This window comes from Ceratotherium simum, chromosome 9 (genome assembly GCF_057802395.1).
Source record: "Ceratotherium simum simum isolate JZ-2026a chromosome 9, ASM5780239v1, whole genome shotgun sequence".
In the NCBI taxonomy this organism is placed as follows: Eukaryota; Metazoa; Chordata; class Mammalia; order Perissodactyla; family Rhinocerotidae; genus Ceratotherium; species Ceratotherium simum.
The window spans coordinates 61,356,232-61,372,903 of record NC_141908.1 but is presented as its reverse complement, the minus strand read 5'-3'; the positions used below and the strand labels follow the sequence as shown (position 1 = coordinate 61,372,903).

Sequence of the window (16,672 nt, the reverse complement as noted above, 5' to 3'; positions counted from 1 at the left end):
TTCCCTGATGGCTAACGATATTGAACATCTTATATGTGCTTGTTTGCCATATGTGTATCCTCTTCAGTAAAATGTCTCTTCATGTCTTTTGTACATTTTCTAATTAGATGAATTTTTTATTGTTGAGTTTTGAGAGTTCTTATATATTCTATATACTGTTCTTTTGTTAGATATATGGTTTGCAAATATTTTCTTCCACTCTGTTAGCTTATCTTTTCATCCTCTTAACAAGGTCTTTCACAGAGCAAAATCTTTTATTTTGATTAAGTCTAATTTATAAATTTTTCTTTTATGGATCATGAGTATGGTGTCAAGTCTAAGAACTTTTTGCCTAGCCCTGGATCACAAAGATTTTCTCCTTTTTTTTTTTAAGAATTATTATAGTTTTACATTCAAGTTTGTGCTCCATTTTGAGTTAATTTTTGTTGAAGGTATGAGGCTACATCAAGGTTCATTTTTTTGCCTATGAAAGTCCAGATGTCCAAATGCTCCAGCACCATTTGTTGAAAGGCTATCTTTCCTCTGTTGAATTGCTTTGGCACCTTTGTCAAAAATCAGTTGAACAAAGCATGTTTGTGTGGGTCTAATTTTAGGTTTTCTGTTCTGTTCCACTGATCTATGTGTCTGTCTCTCTGCCAATACCACACAATCTTGATTATTCTAACTATATAATAAGTCTCATAGCTATATAGTAAGTACATTTTATTCTTCTTTTTAAAAATTATTGTAGCTCTTCTTGTTCCCTGCCTTTCCATATACAAATTAGAATAATCTTATCTATATCTACAAAAATTCTTGCTGGGACTCTGATAGGAATTGCATTAAACCTGTATGCCAATCTGGGGAGAATTGACATCTTTACTATGATAAGTCTTCCAATCCAAGAACACAGTATATTTCTCCACTTATTTAGATCTTTGATTTCTTTCATCAGCATTTTGTAGTGTTGGGCATATAAGTTCTGTACATATTTTGTTACATTTACATCTAAGTATCTCTCTCTCTGTCTCTTTTCAGTGATTGTAAATGGTTTTGTATTTTTAATGTTGGTGACCAAGTGTTCATTGCTAGTATGTAGAAATACAAATGACTTTAGTATATTTATCTGGTATCCTGCAACTTTGCTAAACTCACTTATTAGTTCTAGTATTTTTGTAGATTCCTTGGGATCTTCTATGTAGACAGTCGTGCTGTCTGCCAAAGGAACACTTTTATTTTTTCCCTTTTGAAATGTATACCTTTTATTTCCTTTTCTTGATTTGTTGCACTTGCTAGAAATTGCAGCAATGTTTGAAGAAGAGTGGTGAGAGTGCACATCCTTGCCTCATTCCTGATCTTAAGAGGAAAGCATTCAGTCTTTCACCATTAAGTATAATGTTAGCTGTAGGTTTTTTGTAGCTGCTCTTTACCAAGTTTAGAAAGTTCCCCCTTTTCCTAATTTTTCTGGGATGGTATTGAATGGGTGTTGAAGTTTGTCAAATGCTTTTTCTGCATTGATGGACATTATCATGTGATCTATCTTCTTTTGCCTTATAATATGGTGGATTATACTGATGGGTTTTCTAATGTCGAGCCAGCTTTGCATCCAAGAAATAAACCCCACTCAGTCATAGTGTAAAATTCTCTTTATGTATAGCTGAATTCTATTTGCCAATATTTTGTCAAGGATTTTTGAAGTTATATTTCAGGAGTGATATTGGCTATAGTTTTGTTTTTTCATACTGTCTTTGTCTGGTTTTGGTGTCAGACTAATACTGGCTTCATAAAATGAATTGGGAAGTATTCCCTCCTCTTCTATTTCTGGAAGAGATTGTGTAGAATTGGTGTTAATGCCTCTTAAACATTTAGTAGCATTCTCCAATGAAATTCTAGGAAAATCTGACCATGGATATTTCTTTTTCGTAGCAGCTTTTAAATTACTCATTCAATTTACTGAATAGTTTTATGTTGGAGGAGGTCATCAAGAGGATGTGCCCGAGCTGGACCCGGGCAATCGGAGGCTTCTGATCTCTCTCCTCCCCTGTTGGAATGTGCATTCCACTTGCCTTCCCCGAACTCGAAGCTGCCTCAAGGACACAGCCTTGAGATAGTAATGTGTTGTTGAGACCATCTGCATGGTATACGTGACTGAACCCAGTAAGGGCCTCTATATAAACTTTTAAGATTCTGGCTGGTGGATGTGGAGATCTACTCCTCCCACAGGTACCCAAGACAAGCCTCATATGTAAGTTCCCTTGCTTATTAAACCTGCCACCTACCAATCTGGAGTGGTCTGCCTCGTTCTTCAGTCTCTCCCTGCCCTCCGTGTACAGGGGCCAGTTTGCAAACCAACATTATAGAGCCATTCAAATTATCTAAGCATGTTGGGTGAGTTATGGTAGTTTGTGTTTTTCAAGGGAGTGGTCCATTTTGTCTAAGTTGTAAGTGTATATATAAGTAGAGTTGATCTGTCCTAGGCAGTTCAACCCTTTTGTCAATAACTTGAATAAAGATATCTATGGCATTCTTACAAAGTTCACAGATTTTATGATACCAAGAATAGTAATAAATGTGGAGGTGACAGAATGAGGATCCAAAATGATTTTGAATGTTTAATGTGCTGGATATTTTCTCTTGGCTCCTATAGATTTACCTTCCACCTTTTTCTGTCCTGCCTTGCACACTAGGAGATCAATATCTAAAGACTGCATCATCCTGGGCTCCACTGACTTCCTGCTTCCAGTTGAGTTTGGACAATTAATGTCATAGGCAAGAGATTGGAGAATGGGAGGGAAGAGAAGTTCAGGGGCTTCCCTCCCTGTCGGGCCACAGTTTGGCAGTGGCTGTGTGCCTCTGCCTAAGGCCACTGCACCTATCCAGCAGTTCCTCTCTATGGCTACAGCTCTCTCAACATTCTGGTACCTTCTTTTCCCCCCTGCACTTCCTGTCCAAGAGGTTGCAATGCCTGTCGGCTATTGTTAGATCCAAGGTGCTTCTCCATCTCTTGAATGTTCCCTTACTCTGTCCACATCTTTGTAAATAGACTCTTTATTGAATTATCTTTAATTCCTTTTTGATATGCCATCTTTCCCCCTATATTTAAATTCTATTTAGATTGGGGGCCAAAAAAAAAGTATAATACGGAGATGTGAAAAACAAAAAGCAGGAGTTATAGTTAATTACAAATGCAATGTGAGATGTGATGAGGCTTCTGAGAAAGCATAAAACTTTGAGTTGCTCTAGTGCAACTATCAGTGGCCAGAACAAGAGAAGTCATATTCACGTATACATAGACCTGTTCTATACTCCACTCTGTGCCATTGATCTATTTGTCTCTTCTTGCATAAAAATCACACTATTTGAATGACACTAATTGCCATTAGGGGCATTTGGGGAGTTTGTCTTTTCAATAGTAGGGTGAGGGGAATGCTCCTTATTCCTCAGTAGCTATCTGCCTCACTAGCCAAAGCACCTACATCCCTGTTTTAACCAGTGGCTAAAGGCCTTCACTGCTAGTTCTTCAGCACAAGTAAGTGGGGAGGAGCTGGCCAAATGCGAGTCTCACCCCCTTCCCGCTCCCTACACCAAGCCAGCTCCAAAACACTCCTTCCCCACACAATATCCATCCATAGTCTCTGAGCTTAGAGCAATTCTGGAATGACTCCACCTCCACGGTAGTCCTAAGTAACATGATTTGAGCTGTAGTTCCTTTTATCCCTAATCCTACACGCTATCTTTCAGAAATTGCTCAAAATTTCTACTCCACGGGTGACATTGTTTCTTGCGTTCCTGTGCTCTGGAAGATTTATATATGTACTTATCTGTCTCTTCAGTCATTTCTGAGGGAGTAGGTTTATCATCTGAGGCTTCCAGCTTGATCCAACCCCAGTAACTATTATACTTTTACTACTATAATAATAGTAACTAATACTTATTGAGAACTATGTGTCAGGCCCTTGCAAAAAGATGAGCTTACATTATCTCATTTAATCCTTGAAACAACTCTGAGAAGAGGCCTAGAGAAGTTAATTCGCCCAAGTAAGCAATGGAGTAGAAATTTAAATTAAGACAATCTGACTTCAGAGCTAGGGCCCTTATTTCAGAAAAGAATGCATTTGCTTTTATAAAAGGTGTATATAAACAAATCTCTAGTGGTGAGACATTATCTGTTTTCATTTACCCCTCAGAGTTCATGAAGTTGCATTAGTAGTAATTACAACTATTATTAAGTAAATTCACAAATTTAGTAGAAGAAATAAACTGTGGAAAGAGGGGAGTGGGAACTTAGAGAGTGCAAGCAATGGAACACATTTCCTCTCCTGCTGGAATGATATACATGTGGGAAGAGTGGTAAGAAACATAAGATCAAAAGCAAACTGCACTATTTGTGTGCTTTTATTTTTAGCTTTGAAGGATTCATCACTCTGTACATAACAAACATTAACAAATTCAGATCATCGTATCTATATTATTACATTGAGCACTATTTATATTGATAGAACTAGACGTGCAAAAAACATTCCTACATTTATTGCCATTTGAGCCCTTATTATAATAATCTGCATGATTGTAAGATAGCTTGACCTACTGTTAGAAATATTCCACAAGGACAATTATTAAAATAATTGTAAATTGTAGGCTGGATCAGTCTGGGTCCAAACAGAAGAGATAAACCACACAATAATTTGAACAGGGAAAGTTTAAAGATTTATTAACTATAACAGGAGTAATGAGGGATTGGTTAGAAAGAAAGAAGTAAAGAGAACTCTGAACAATAAAGGAATATTAGATATAAAGAGCAGCCACCACCTCTGAAGATGAGAGTTCAAGGAAGAGGACCCTTGGGGTTGAAACCTGGATCCTATTGCAGAGCGAAGCCGGCTCACTGAATGGCAGAGATATCACTGTTGTGTTGACTGGTAGAACTTGCTGGAAATTCACCCTTTAGAATGCCAGGTAAAGCTGTTGACATGAGGTTTCTCACCATAGATACTCTGGTACAAAACCACCCCAGGGCGTTATCTAGGAAAGCTGCTGGCCTCAGGGTGCCACAGGAGCCAAGTGCTGGAGAAGCCACCCAAACTACAGGACCAGCAGTAGAGAAGCTGTGAGCATTGTAGGATCCTGGCTCCCAGGAAGCTGTCTGTACTGCAGGAGGCTGCCTAGAAAGCACACCAGAACCAGGTGGAAATGCCCCTTCCTCCTGAAAGGTCTTTCCAACACAGTGCCTTCTACTGACCAAGTTCAACATCATATCAGCTGTCAAAGGAAAAATATTTCAATGGCCCATCTTCCTTTTTGCAGAGGCAATGAAGAGTGGGTTTGGAGCTGAAAGACAATAAATTGATAATTGGCCACATAAGCCCTTGTTCTTTCATATCTTGAATGAATGCAAAATACCATATACTCAATGCTCTTGCTGGTTATTTGATCAACTTTTTAATTTCTAAATAACTTTGGTAGAAGACTTTACCTTAGAAAAAGGGCATTCATATTTGCTGCTGCTTAGGGTCCTATGTGGATCCTGGTTCATACCTATCATTTCAAACTGTCACCTTCATGTACTATCAGACATGGCTGTAGATGTACATTGTGAGTCATTTGCCACAGTTTGAACTGTAATCGGCAGTGGGTACTAAGCTGCCACTTAGTATGCATCAATTTTTTTCCTTCCCTCCTCCCTCCCTTCCTCCTAACAAGCAATTTTTGAAATCCTGCACTGGGATACACACTAGTATAGATAAACAACATAGTCAAAATCTCTGCCCTCATGGGGAGCCCAAGGTTTGATGGATAAAACAGCAAAATAAATAAGTAAAATATATAGAATGTTGGTGATAATTAGGGCTATGCAGTAAATAAAACAGAAAAGGGAGATAAAAGTGTTAGGGATGGGGGCAATTTTAAATAAGGTGGTCAGAGAAGGCTTTACTAAGAAGATCTGATGTTGCTGGGGGAAAAGTGTTGCAGGTAGAGGGACCAGCAAGCAATGAAGTGGGGTCTTGATTAGGCGTTTTCAAGAAATAGCAAAGAAGCCAGTGTGGTTGAAGCAGAGAGTGAAGGAGAAAGCAGTCGGCAATGTGGTCAGAGAAGCAATGATGTGTGAACTTAGGAGGTAGGTGCCCAACTATGTCCAAATAGTCTCAATGCTGTCATGCGTAGAACGGTCAGTAGTTTAATCTGAGAGTAATTCAGCATCTTCTCTTGACTTAAAGTACTAGGATGTTCTATTGAATTTTCACTGCCAATTTACCCACAGTAATGCCAATTATAAGATGTTACTTTAGCTTTTCATTTCCTGAAGTAGCTGGAGCAACAAATCTCCATAGACCTTAAACTAATTTATATTCCAAAAGGTATAATTTTGTGTCTTTCCAACAGATTTTTTTTAATGCTTCAGTGCATGGTTGCGTATCCTAGTTGTTAGTTTAATTCTCTATGTGAGCCACTGCCACAGTATGACAACTGACAGACAGGTAGTGTGGTTCCACGAGCAGGAAATGAACCTGGGCCGCGGCAGTGAGAGCGCCGAATCTTAACCACTAGACCAACAGGGCTGGCTCCCAACAGATTTTTTAAGCCAGAATTTGACAGCAAATCAGCGTTAAGTCTTTTAAAACAAATAGACTCAAAGAAATAACAATATTAACAGGGGGAAATGGTAAATTTATTATTTTTATTAAAGTATATCAATACCTAGAAACAATAAAGGTACATTATAAATATGGATACAAAATAAGTAAGTCAAGGCTTTACTTGAAATAGAAAAGTTTAACTATAAGTTATTTTTAAAAGTATATCAATGGAAACAAACCATAAATTTGTTAACTGTAAATGCCACTGTATGTATTACAAGAATATAAAACATTAAAATCTTCTGGTTTAAATTCTTAAATAACTACAGGTTAACTAAATATGTTCAGGATCCTTTGGGCAGAAAGATCAATTATTTAGAGTTACCTGGCAAAACCAAATAATTCATTGTGCTACATTTCTGCTATTTTAAAATGTATTATAGTTTTGCTTATGAAGGTATTAATTCATTGCATTAACTCACTGGGTAACATTATAAGACAATACTCTCATTTACACTTGCTACATTCAAGAATATTTGGAGAAATTACCTTTGAGGGGGACTTTCTATATACATTTGAACCATGTGACTTACTAACAATCACAGTGACAAGTTCAGGAGGTTTCCCCACCACCACTGACATTATCCATCAGAATCAAAGTGGGTTCCCTAGGTCACATGCAAAAAAAAATTTCAAGTGCTATATTCATACATTTCAATCAAGGTTCAGTAGGGAAGAAGGGATGCAAAAGGAAAACTGCAGTAACAATTTTAAATACTATACTCCATTTCTTCTGAAATCTTTGTCTTTAAGTTAGTATAATGGTCTAAATTTTGCCCAGAAGAATCTAAGAAAAATATTTCTTCGGTTTTCCAAATATCTAAATACTTCTTGGGTTCTCAATTCAAATTATATGTAATCACAAACATATATTATAAACATCAAGTTAGCAAAACATTTAAAAAATATTAACCTCAAATAAGTAGAATTTTATCATATGTTCCAATACCTTTGTTCTGCTTATCTTTTTCAGGTTGCTAAGAAGGCTCTATATTTGTTTTCAATGTTTAAAGACAAATGATATTTTCATTTCCTCTTCCCTTTAAAATATGGTAGAAAAATGTATTTTAAAGGTTTTATTTATTTATTTTTCCCCCAAAGCCCCAGTACATAGTTGTCTGTCATAGCTGCACATCCTTCTAGTTGCTGTATGTGGGACGCGGCCTCAGCATGGCTGGAGGAGTGGTGCCTCAGTGCACACCCGGGATCCGAACCCGGGCCGCCGGCAGCGGAGCGCACGCACTTAACCGCTAAGCCACGGGGCCGGCCCGAAAAATGTATTTTAAAATAGAGGCAAAAACTCTTTGAAATATTTTTTCCTCTCCCTCAAAACAGACCTACATTTGGTATACATTTTTTTTTTAATTTATAATATGTGAGATAGAGGATCATAATGAAAAAGTTTGTTTTTATAAATAACTAGGTATGACAGGGTGACACATCCATGGAAAGAGCAATAAACATACTATATATATGACCCATCGTACACAGGACCTCACACAGTACTCCTAATTCAAAAGACTGAATTACATTCATTGATCTAATTTAGATACAGGAAACTACTATCATTTAAGATAAAACTGATCCTCAAAGCACTTTTGTAGATGATACAGAAGATATGTGTTTGCACCGTAACCAGATAACTACAGGCAACAACTAAGCACACAAACTACAGACATAAATAATATACTATTCATTATGAACAGGTTCTACTCAAGGCTTCACGTCACAACACTTAATAGGTGAAAACTAAACCTCACCTAGCAAAATGAACTGTATTTAAATAAATGCATTCATGTGCATGGAAAAGGTTCACCCAGCAAACCCTCAGCAATACTGACCATAAAGACAACATTATACATCAGTCTCATATTTAAGAGGATTCTGTCTCCTTGGCCGGCTTCAAACAGCTCACTGTAGGTTGATTACATTTATGCTGCTTCTCAACAGAAGCAAAGTTCACAGCTTTGCATGTGACAGCATCTTTCAGGCTAAAGCAATCTCAAAACATAATTTGCATTTATCACATACACTTTGCTCCTGACAGCATAAGAAAGCCTGCCTTGTCAAAGGCACAGATGTGCTCAATGTGCACTCTCCAACTTAGGTATAGGAATATGCTTGCTCTCTATAATGTGTATTTAAGGAGAGCTCAGGACTTGCTTAATAAAATCTAAATGGCAATGATATTTTCTAGCCCATGAAAGGGTACTTGAAAGCTATTAAATAAATTCTATCTTAATTACTATAATTAAAGTACATTTTATTCTGAATAATTCAAAGAATATCTTTAAGCAAATTTATAATGTACAGAGTTCAGTCTTGCCAATATGAAGACTTAATGAAAAAAAAAAAACTATTCAAAGCCTCTGCCAGAAATAAAATTGTACGTTATTTTAGGCTTCCTAACAAGGTATTTAAAATTTCTTACAAAGTCATAACTCTTCTTTCTAAAAATATGTTCTCTAGTAAAATACAAAACTAGAAAACAGATCAGTGAATAAATCACATCTAAAAAATAACCTTTCAATATAAAACATTTTCCCACAGATCCAAAAAGACCAAAAATTATGACATGAGACCCAAAAGCAGAATGCTAGGGACCCAGGATACAAAAAAGCAAAAGTAAGAGCCCAGATCACCTAATTAAGGAACCATAAGCTCACAATAATGTAAGAGAGAACATCTATGCAAAAATTTTAAAAATAAAAAATAAATGCAGGCAATAGAATTCAATTACAAATAAAAATGAAAAGTGGGTACGTTTTCATAAAAGGACATAAAAATTTTGTGAATATTCTAACCACTATATAGATAGTGTATAAACCTTCAGATTTTGGTTACCTCTTCTGGGAGATTTAAGGTGTTAGTTTTTAATCTTAAATTCCTTTTTTTCTTTTAAACATTTTTTTTTTAAGGAAGATTGGCCCTGAGCTAACATCTGTTGCCAATCTTCCTCTTTTTTTTTTCTCTTTTCTCCCTAAAGCCCCAGTGCATAGTTCTACATCCTAGTTGTAGGTCCTAGTTCTTCTATGTGGGATGCTGCCTCAGCATGGCTTTATGAGCAGTGAGTAGGTCCGCACCCAGGATCCAAACCGGAGAACCTCGAGACTGAAGCGGAACACGTGAACTCAACCGGTAGGCCGCCAGACTGGCCCCCTAATCTTAAATTCCTTACAAAGAAATTTACCTCCCTCTGAAATGATAAGTCAAATAGCACTTTGATTTTTCCTTCATGGAAGCAGTTGCTGGAATAGGAAAATATCAAAAGTTTTAATCAACTGATTTAATCTTTCCATGCTCTAATACGGATTTTAAATTGAAACCTATTCCTTCTACAGAAATCAATTATTGGTAATACATTGTTATTTTCCCTTCACAAATCAAAGGAGCATTTAATCACACATTATAATACCAAAGAAAATATAATATAATTTAAAAGTTTATTTATACACTAGCTCAGGACAATCCATTGACTCTAGTTCCACTTGAAAAAAGCAAGAGAAAAGGAAGTTTTTACTAATCTACTCCAAAAAAGTGGACAGGTGGCTGTAGAGGCCAATTCAGAAATTACAGTTGTCCATCTTCTGCTAGAATGTAACTTATGAACTGTTGTCCTCTCCTAATTTCTGTATTTTGTCACACACATTGCTTTCTTTGCCCACTTGATATGTACGAAGCTGCTCCATGAAGCCAGCATTTGGACATATGGAAGGCCTTGCATTTTTCACCAAAGAAAAAGCACTGGTAAATGAGATTTCTTCAGAATTCATCAGGAAGCCTATTACAACTGCAGCAGCCCTGGAAACTCCTGCATTACAATGAACAAGAACCACTCCATCCTGCAATAAGATCAAACAAAAATCTTCATTATTCACTTAAGAAAGGTTATTAAATCGATTGCACATTCTTATACTACTTAAAATTATAAAATAAAAATCATTTTATCAATTTATTTGGTTAGCAAAATACAATTCACTGTAAGCAACAAATGGAAAAATCAATCAATCAATCAACCAACACCTTATCTTCCCACCCCCAGGACTGAAATGCTTTCATGATGTATTTGGAATTTTGAAATACTATCTTTTATAAACTGAAGTAATCTAGTAAAGTACACATAAAAGCCTAGTAACTTAGTAGCCACATGTCTATAAATAAGAGGAAAATCACAGGGAATACATGTGGAAACATAAATAAAGCCATAATCACAAAACTAAACAGAAAGCCTGAAACAATCCAGGTACACATAGTGTTCTCATAAGGAAACTGGCGTCACCGGCTTGAAAATCTATGTGTAAAATGACTAGCAAGGAAACAATTTTCTACCCTTGGATATATTTTATTCTGGAGGGAAAGAACTTAAAAAATAGTTAAATTTATGAGGTAGTAAAATGATGACACAAATAGCTCATGACAATGTGAAGTGGAAAAGGTAATTAGACACCAGCATGAGGTCAATAAATGAAAAACGTTTCAGGTAACTTGCAAATGATACTTTACAACTGAAAAGGGACACAGGGCAAGACCCATGCCGATGGGGGTAATACTGTATTAATAATGAACGTGATAGATCTGACGGGACAGCATTGATAGAGGGTGGCTTATCTCAGCCTTTTAAAAAGTTAATGATCTAGATGAAATGTAGTGAACTGCGAGCACATCCTACAGAATTAGACATTTTAGTTGCTTCATTTCCTGATTCTTTGGTAAAACACAAAAGAAAGATGGGAACAGGGGAAGGGGAAAAAAACAAAACTTACCACTGAAAACTCCCTACCCAAAGCATACGTTAACAATACCATGTTTATGACTCCTCGGATTATTTTACTTTTGCAAGGCAATTTTCTCAGGTTCATAAATCTGTTGCAAAATGCCTTTTCTAGATCTGTTGTATTAAATTTGCAAGTGCATCTCATTTCAAGAAAGCCAAATGATTCACAACAAAATTAGTTAATATTTTTCAAATTCTCATATCAAAAAGACAATTTCAATTGTTTTCTTATATATATGTATGACTCATTTCCAAATTTTAACCGTTTCTATACAAGAAAAAATGCAAATATTCACTATACCTATATGGAACTTTTCTCACTTTGTACAGTAGCTCATTTTTATGAGACTTAAGATTTAAAAATCATATTACAGTAATTAATGAAAACTATTAATGAACTTCTTTCAACTCAAAGCAAATTAGATATTCCAAAGAAACTTAGAATCATAAGCTTATGAGATACCTTTCAATGTCGTTTTTAATATTTCTTGACAACATACTAGTCCTCTCTATTAATGATCCATTTATATGCCTTTGAAAATAAAACTAGCTTTATTTTCAGTCTTATATACTGTGCATCCAGATTTAGCTAGTGTTTAATAATGTTAGTATTTTCTCCTCTCTTACCTTAATTATGTAACAGCTACCTTTCTGTTGGTTTCTACAGCCTTTGAATTGACATATTTATGTTTTTATTACTCGATAGGTATCATATTGTCTTTGAAAGTATTTCCAGAAAAATTGGCTTTAGGTCCCCTTTCCAGAACTCAAAATAGTGACAATGAAATAATTTATAAAGCAATTTTTCTTTTGTACTTGCTATTGTCCTCTGCCTGGAACACCTTTGCTCCTTTTCTTGGTTCAGCTAACTCTGGCTTCTGTTCTAAGAGGCCTGGTTCTCTCTGAGAGTGGTGAGGGCAGGAGGGATATCTTAGCCATCTTTGTATGCCTAGTCCTTAGTGCAATTCTTGGCACATAGTAGGTATTCCATAAAAGTCTGCTAAGTGAATAAATTAATTTTGTTCTGTATTCCTCAGAGGAAAGTGTTCTCTCAAAAATTCAAATCACCATTTTGCTATAGGCGGATAGTAATTATGTTACAGTATTTCCATTTTAAAGTTTTCTTTGTTCTCACTCTGTTATGAATAGCTTGTCAACTAGATTGCAGGCTCCTTGAGGGCAGCAATATGTATCCCGTGCATCTTCTCAGAATAAATAATTAATATTTGTTGACAGATTAACTGAGCCAAGTTCAGGTCTTTTTTAAATAAGTAAATGATAAATGTCTAGAAAAATATATCAAAATGCTAACAGTGGTTATGTCTAAGTGGTGGGAGTAGAGTGATTTTAATTTATCTGTATTCTCCAATTTTGCTATAGTAAACATGGATTACTTATGTTTTTAAAATCACATCATATTAAACAATAAACATGGAATATCAAATACTCATTTTCATATTAACAAACAAAACCTTTTGTACATAAAAAGAGGGGCCAAGTAAATTTAGTTCCTAAAAGAACTCCTGAGGCTATAGAAGTTACCTTACTACTTCCCTTTCATGTGTATTTTTGTCTCTTTGGGCATAAACCTGACAAAGGATCCAGAGGCAGAGATAGTGGAAGGACGGAGAAACCAAACGGAGTTTATAAGTACAGAGGGAAATGAAGAAAGACATGGGAAAATGGAAGACATTCCATTTGGCAGCTGTATGTAAAAAAAGATGAAAACAACAAACTAGAGCCTACAGGTAGTTTTGAAATACGCAATTCACTGAGTAATTAGATTGAACAACAGTTGCATATACAATGGACAAAGTCATGAAGAGATCTCTTCTGGAAAAAATGAAGAAAATTCATGAATTCTATTGCTAAAGCTAAATATGTGTTAATCTAAATAAGAAGGAGTTTTCAGGACAAGGAAATATTGGCTGAGGTTAGGATCCCAGTATAAAACACAAGGCTTGAGAAGTTAGAATAGATTATGGAATTCTAATACATCTTGTAGCAGAAACATTTTCTTCACCTCCTCAGACTCTCTTGGTGCCATCATCTCGTGGGCCCTCAGCTTGCTCCACCTCAGCCGCCACCTCTGTGGCCAACTGCTCTCCTTAGGCCTGTTGAGTTTTGTTTGCCTCAGAAGGCCCAGCTCTTCCCCGTGGCGACCTCTGCATAGACAGGGTCACCAGGAGTTCTGGATTCTCTTGCTGCTTCTGAACTTGGATGGAAAGTCACACCACAGGGCGTTGAATTAGCCTTGAAGGTGGCTGCTAAAGGAGTGGAGTGTTGTAACCTGGAACTGTGGGCTTAGTTACCTCCCCATGGGTAAACTTTGACCACTGCGAAGTAGGAGCTGAGAGAGAGCCAGGCAGATAAATTCTCTCTCTCCCCTCCCTCCCAAAGTCTGTATTGAGGTGCAGCCTCTTTGTACTCCCTGCCCAGAGAAGTCTTAGGTGGTAGAGCAGAAGCACCTGCTGAGCACCCAGCTATTGCACAGTCAGCCCCTTATAAAGCTGTGCTCAGCAGTGAACACATCGTCTTGCACTGCCTCTCATGCTTCTCTGAATCACTTTCCCTTCTTCTCTCTCTTACTGCCTAGGGATTGCACCTCTCAAATGAAGCATAGGCTCTTAATCCTTGTCTCAGGTTCCATTTTTTAGGAAACCCAAGCTAAGAACCAATTTAACTAACTATTACCCTTTCCACTTTTTACTAGCAACATGCACATATCTTTTTTTGTGTGTGTGTGAGGAAGATCAGCCCTGAGCTAACATCCATGCCAATCCTCCTCTTTTTTGCTGAGGAAGACTGGCCCGGGGCTAACATCTGTGCCCATCTTCCTCCACTTTATGTGGGACGCCGCCACAGCACGGCCTGACAAGCAGTGCGTCCGTGCGCGCCTGGATCCGAACCCGGGCCGCCAACAGCGGAGCACATGCACTTAACCACTAGGCCACAGGGCCAGCCCCAATGTACATATCTTCTAATATGAATATGGATGACGTCTACATTTTTCCTTTACCATCTAAGGTATATTCTATATCTCCTTAGAGAAGCAGCTAACACAGAAACTTGATCATTTTTAACACTATTAACTGGCACAATGAAATGTTACAATCTAGAGCTGATAAAATTTTTCACAAGTGAACAGAGCAGTCAATATTAGGTTTTGTATTAGAAAACCTCTTCCTGGGCCGGCCCTGTGGCTTAGCAGTTAAGTGCGCGCGCTCTGCTACCGAGCGCCCGGGTTCGGATCCCGGGCCCGCACCGACGCACCGCTTCTCCGGCCATGCTGAGGCCGTGTCCCACGTACAGCAACTAGAGGGATGTGCAACTATGACACACAACTATCTACTGGGGCTTTGGGGAAGGAAACAAAGGAGGAGGATTGGCAATAGATGTTAGCTCAGAGCCGGTCTTCCTCAGCAAAAAGAGGAGGATTAACACGGATGTTAGCTCAGGGCTGATCTCCCTCAACCAAAAAAAAAAAAAAAAAGATGTATGCTATCGTTATTAAAAAAAAAAAAGAAAACCTCTTCCTTTTCTTTCATCCAAATATCTGCTATTAAATAAAGTTGAACGGTAGGGTTGAATACTTTTATATTCTGCTGGTAATCTAGAGGAAGGCACCTATAATAGTGCTGAGCACATAAGGCACTCAATAAATATTACTAAATGAAAGGAAGGAAGGGAGAAAGAAAGGGAAGGAGAGAGATAGAAGGGAGATCATTAAACAGAGTTCAATTAAGCTAGATTCTAATCTTAACTGTCATTAATTGTTACGTGTTCCAAGAGAGTTAACTTCTCTCTGTAAGTGCTTCTACAGTCCCATCTATCTCACATAAATTTTGTAAGAATTATATACTGACTAAAAACGATGTCATTTCAAGGAATAATTATTGGTAATAGCCAACCTAGAAGCCCTGCCTGTCAGAGTGCTCGCTTGAATCCAATTCCAAGATTGAAGTATTATATTATCCGTTGGTCCTCTAAAGTCAGAGAACCAATGGACAGCTTCTGATCGGCATTTTCATCCAAGCTCAGTAAAGCAATACGTTTAGTCCTTAGAGTGCCCAAAAATTCTATTGTTAAAAATGCTTAGATTCACAACCCCTACCTTAGCCACGAAAATGAATGCATATTAATCCTCACAAATACACTAACAGGACTAGAGCAGTCTCTATCCCATAGTCCATCTGATTATCTTGCAAACTGGTCAGAGGGCAGGTGGTTATAAACCGTCAAAGGAAATCTAAGTGCATATATTCACAGGAAAATTCAGTTAAGTGGAGAATTTTATCTCCTAACATTTCTCAGGAAGGCATAGGAAGATGAGAACTGAATTAATGTTAAAAGTAAATATGTCACTGAGAAAAGAGCAACTGGATAACTAAATAATTGTAGGGAATAATGAAATATTGTTGGTGGGGAAATTTCATAATGGTTCTTTATATATTCTTTACAAAAAGAATAGAGGTTGGGTAATGGCCCCATATTTTTAAACTTCTGCTTTTGAAGAACTGTGGATCAAAACAAAACTTACCTTCATTTTTGCTTGTTCAATAAATTCAAAACATTCTGGAAAATAAGACAGGATATTGGTTTCAGGCAGATCCAATACAGAAATGCTCTTATATATAAAGTCACTGAGGAAAGCATTTTCAACTCCACATGCAACATTGAGAATATGAGTCACCTTAAAGAGAAAAAAAGGAGATGATTTTTTAAAATTCTCATGAATTAGGTTAATTAAAAAGAAACTGCGATGTTGAGATCTGTAACAAGTACTGTTTCTATACACTCTCATAGCACCCTATAGTTGCCCTGTTATAGTCCTTAGCACTTAGAGATTGTTTGTCTCCCTCACTGTGCTAGAAACTCCATGAGGCTAGGGACCAGGTTTAGCTTACTCACCATTAGAAGTAAGCAATGTGAGTGAGCAGTGAACTTAGCACAGAAAATGCTCAAAATATTTGTTAAATAAATCAAAGAATGTCCACATAAAAAGCTTAAGCAGGAGAAGTGCATCAGTGGCACACAACTTCCCTTTCAATAATTATTTCCCTATTTTCCTTCACATTCTTTATTAGTACAATGATTCTCAAGTGTGACTGCACATTAGAATCACCTGGTGAGATTTTAAAACTATCAATGCCACAGGGCCTCATACCCAGAGATTCTGATGAATTAGTGTGGTTGAAAGGGGGCATGGCCATGAAAGATTTTCTTGCAGATGGTGCACATAAGCAACCTCCTACTTCTAGGGATTTGAACCCCTCTCCTAGAG

At 37.1% G+C, this 16,672-nt stretch overlaps 1 protein-coding gene across 1 annotated transcript in view; it reads right to left on the bottom strand.

Annotated features, from left to right (window-relative positions):
- Positions 1-6,654: 6,654 nt before the first annotated feature.
- DUSP19 (dual specificity phosphatase 19) overlaps positions 6,655-16,672 on the bottom strand; it is a 30,156-nt gene continuing 20,138 nt past the window's right edge. The window contains exons 3-4 of the mRNA XM_004426707.3: positions 15,929-16,081; positions 6,655-10,456 (exon numbers count right to left, since the gene is read on the bottom strand). Of these exons, the coding sequence (XP_004426764.1) occupies positions 10,217-10,456; positions 15,929-16,081 (393 nt within the window). The 3' untranslated portion in view covers positions 6,655-10,216. The remainder of the gene's footprint in view (positions 10,457-15,928; positions 16,082-16,672) is intronic.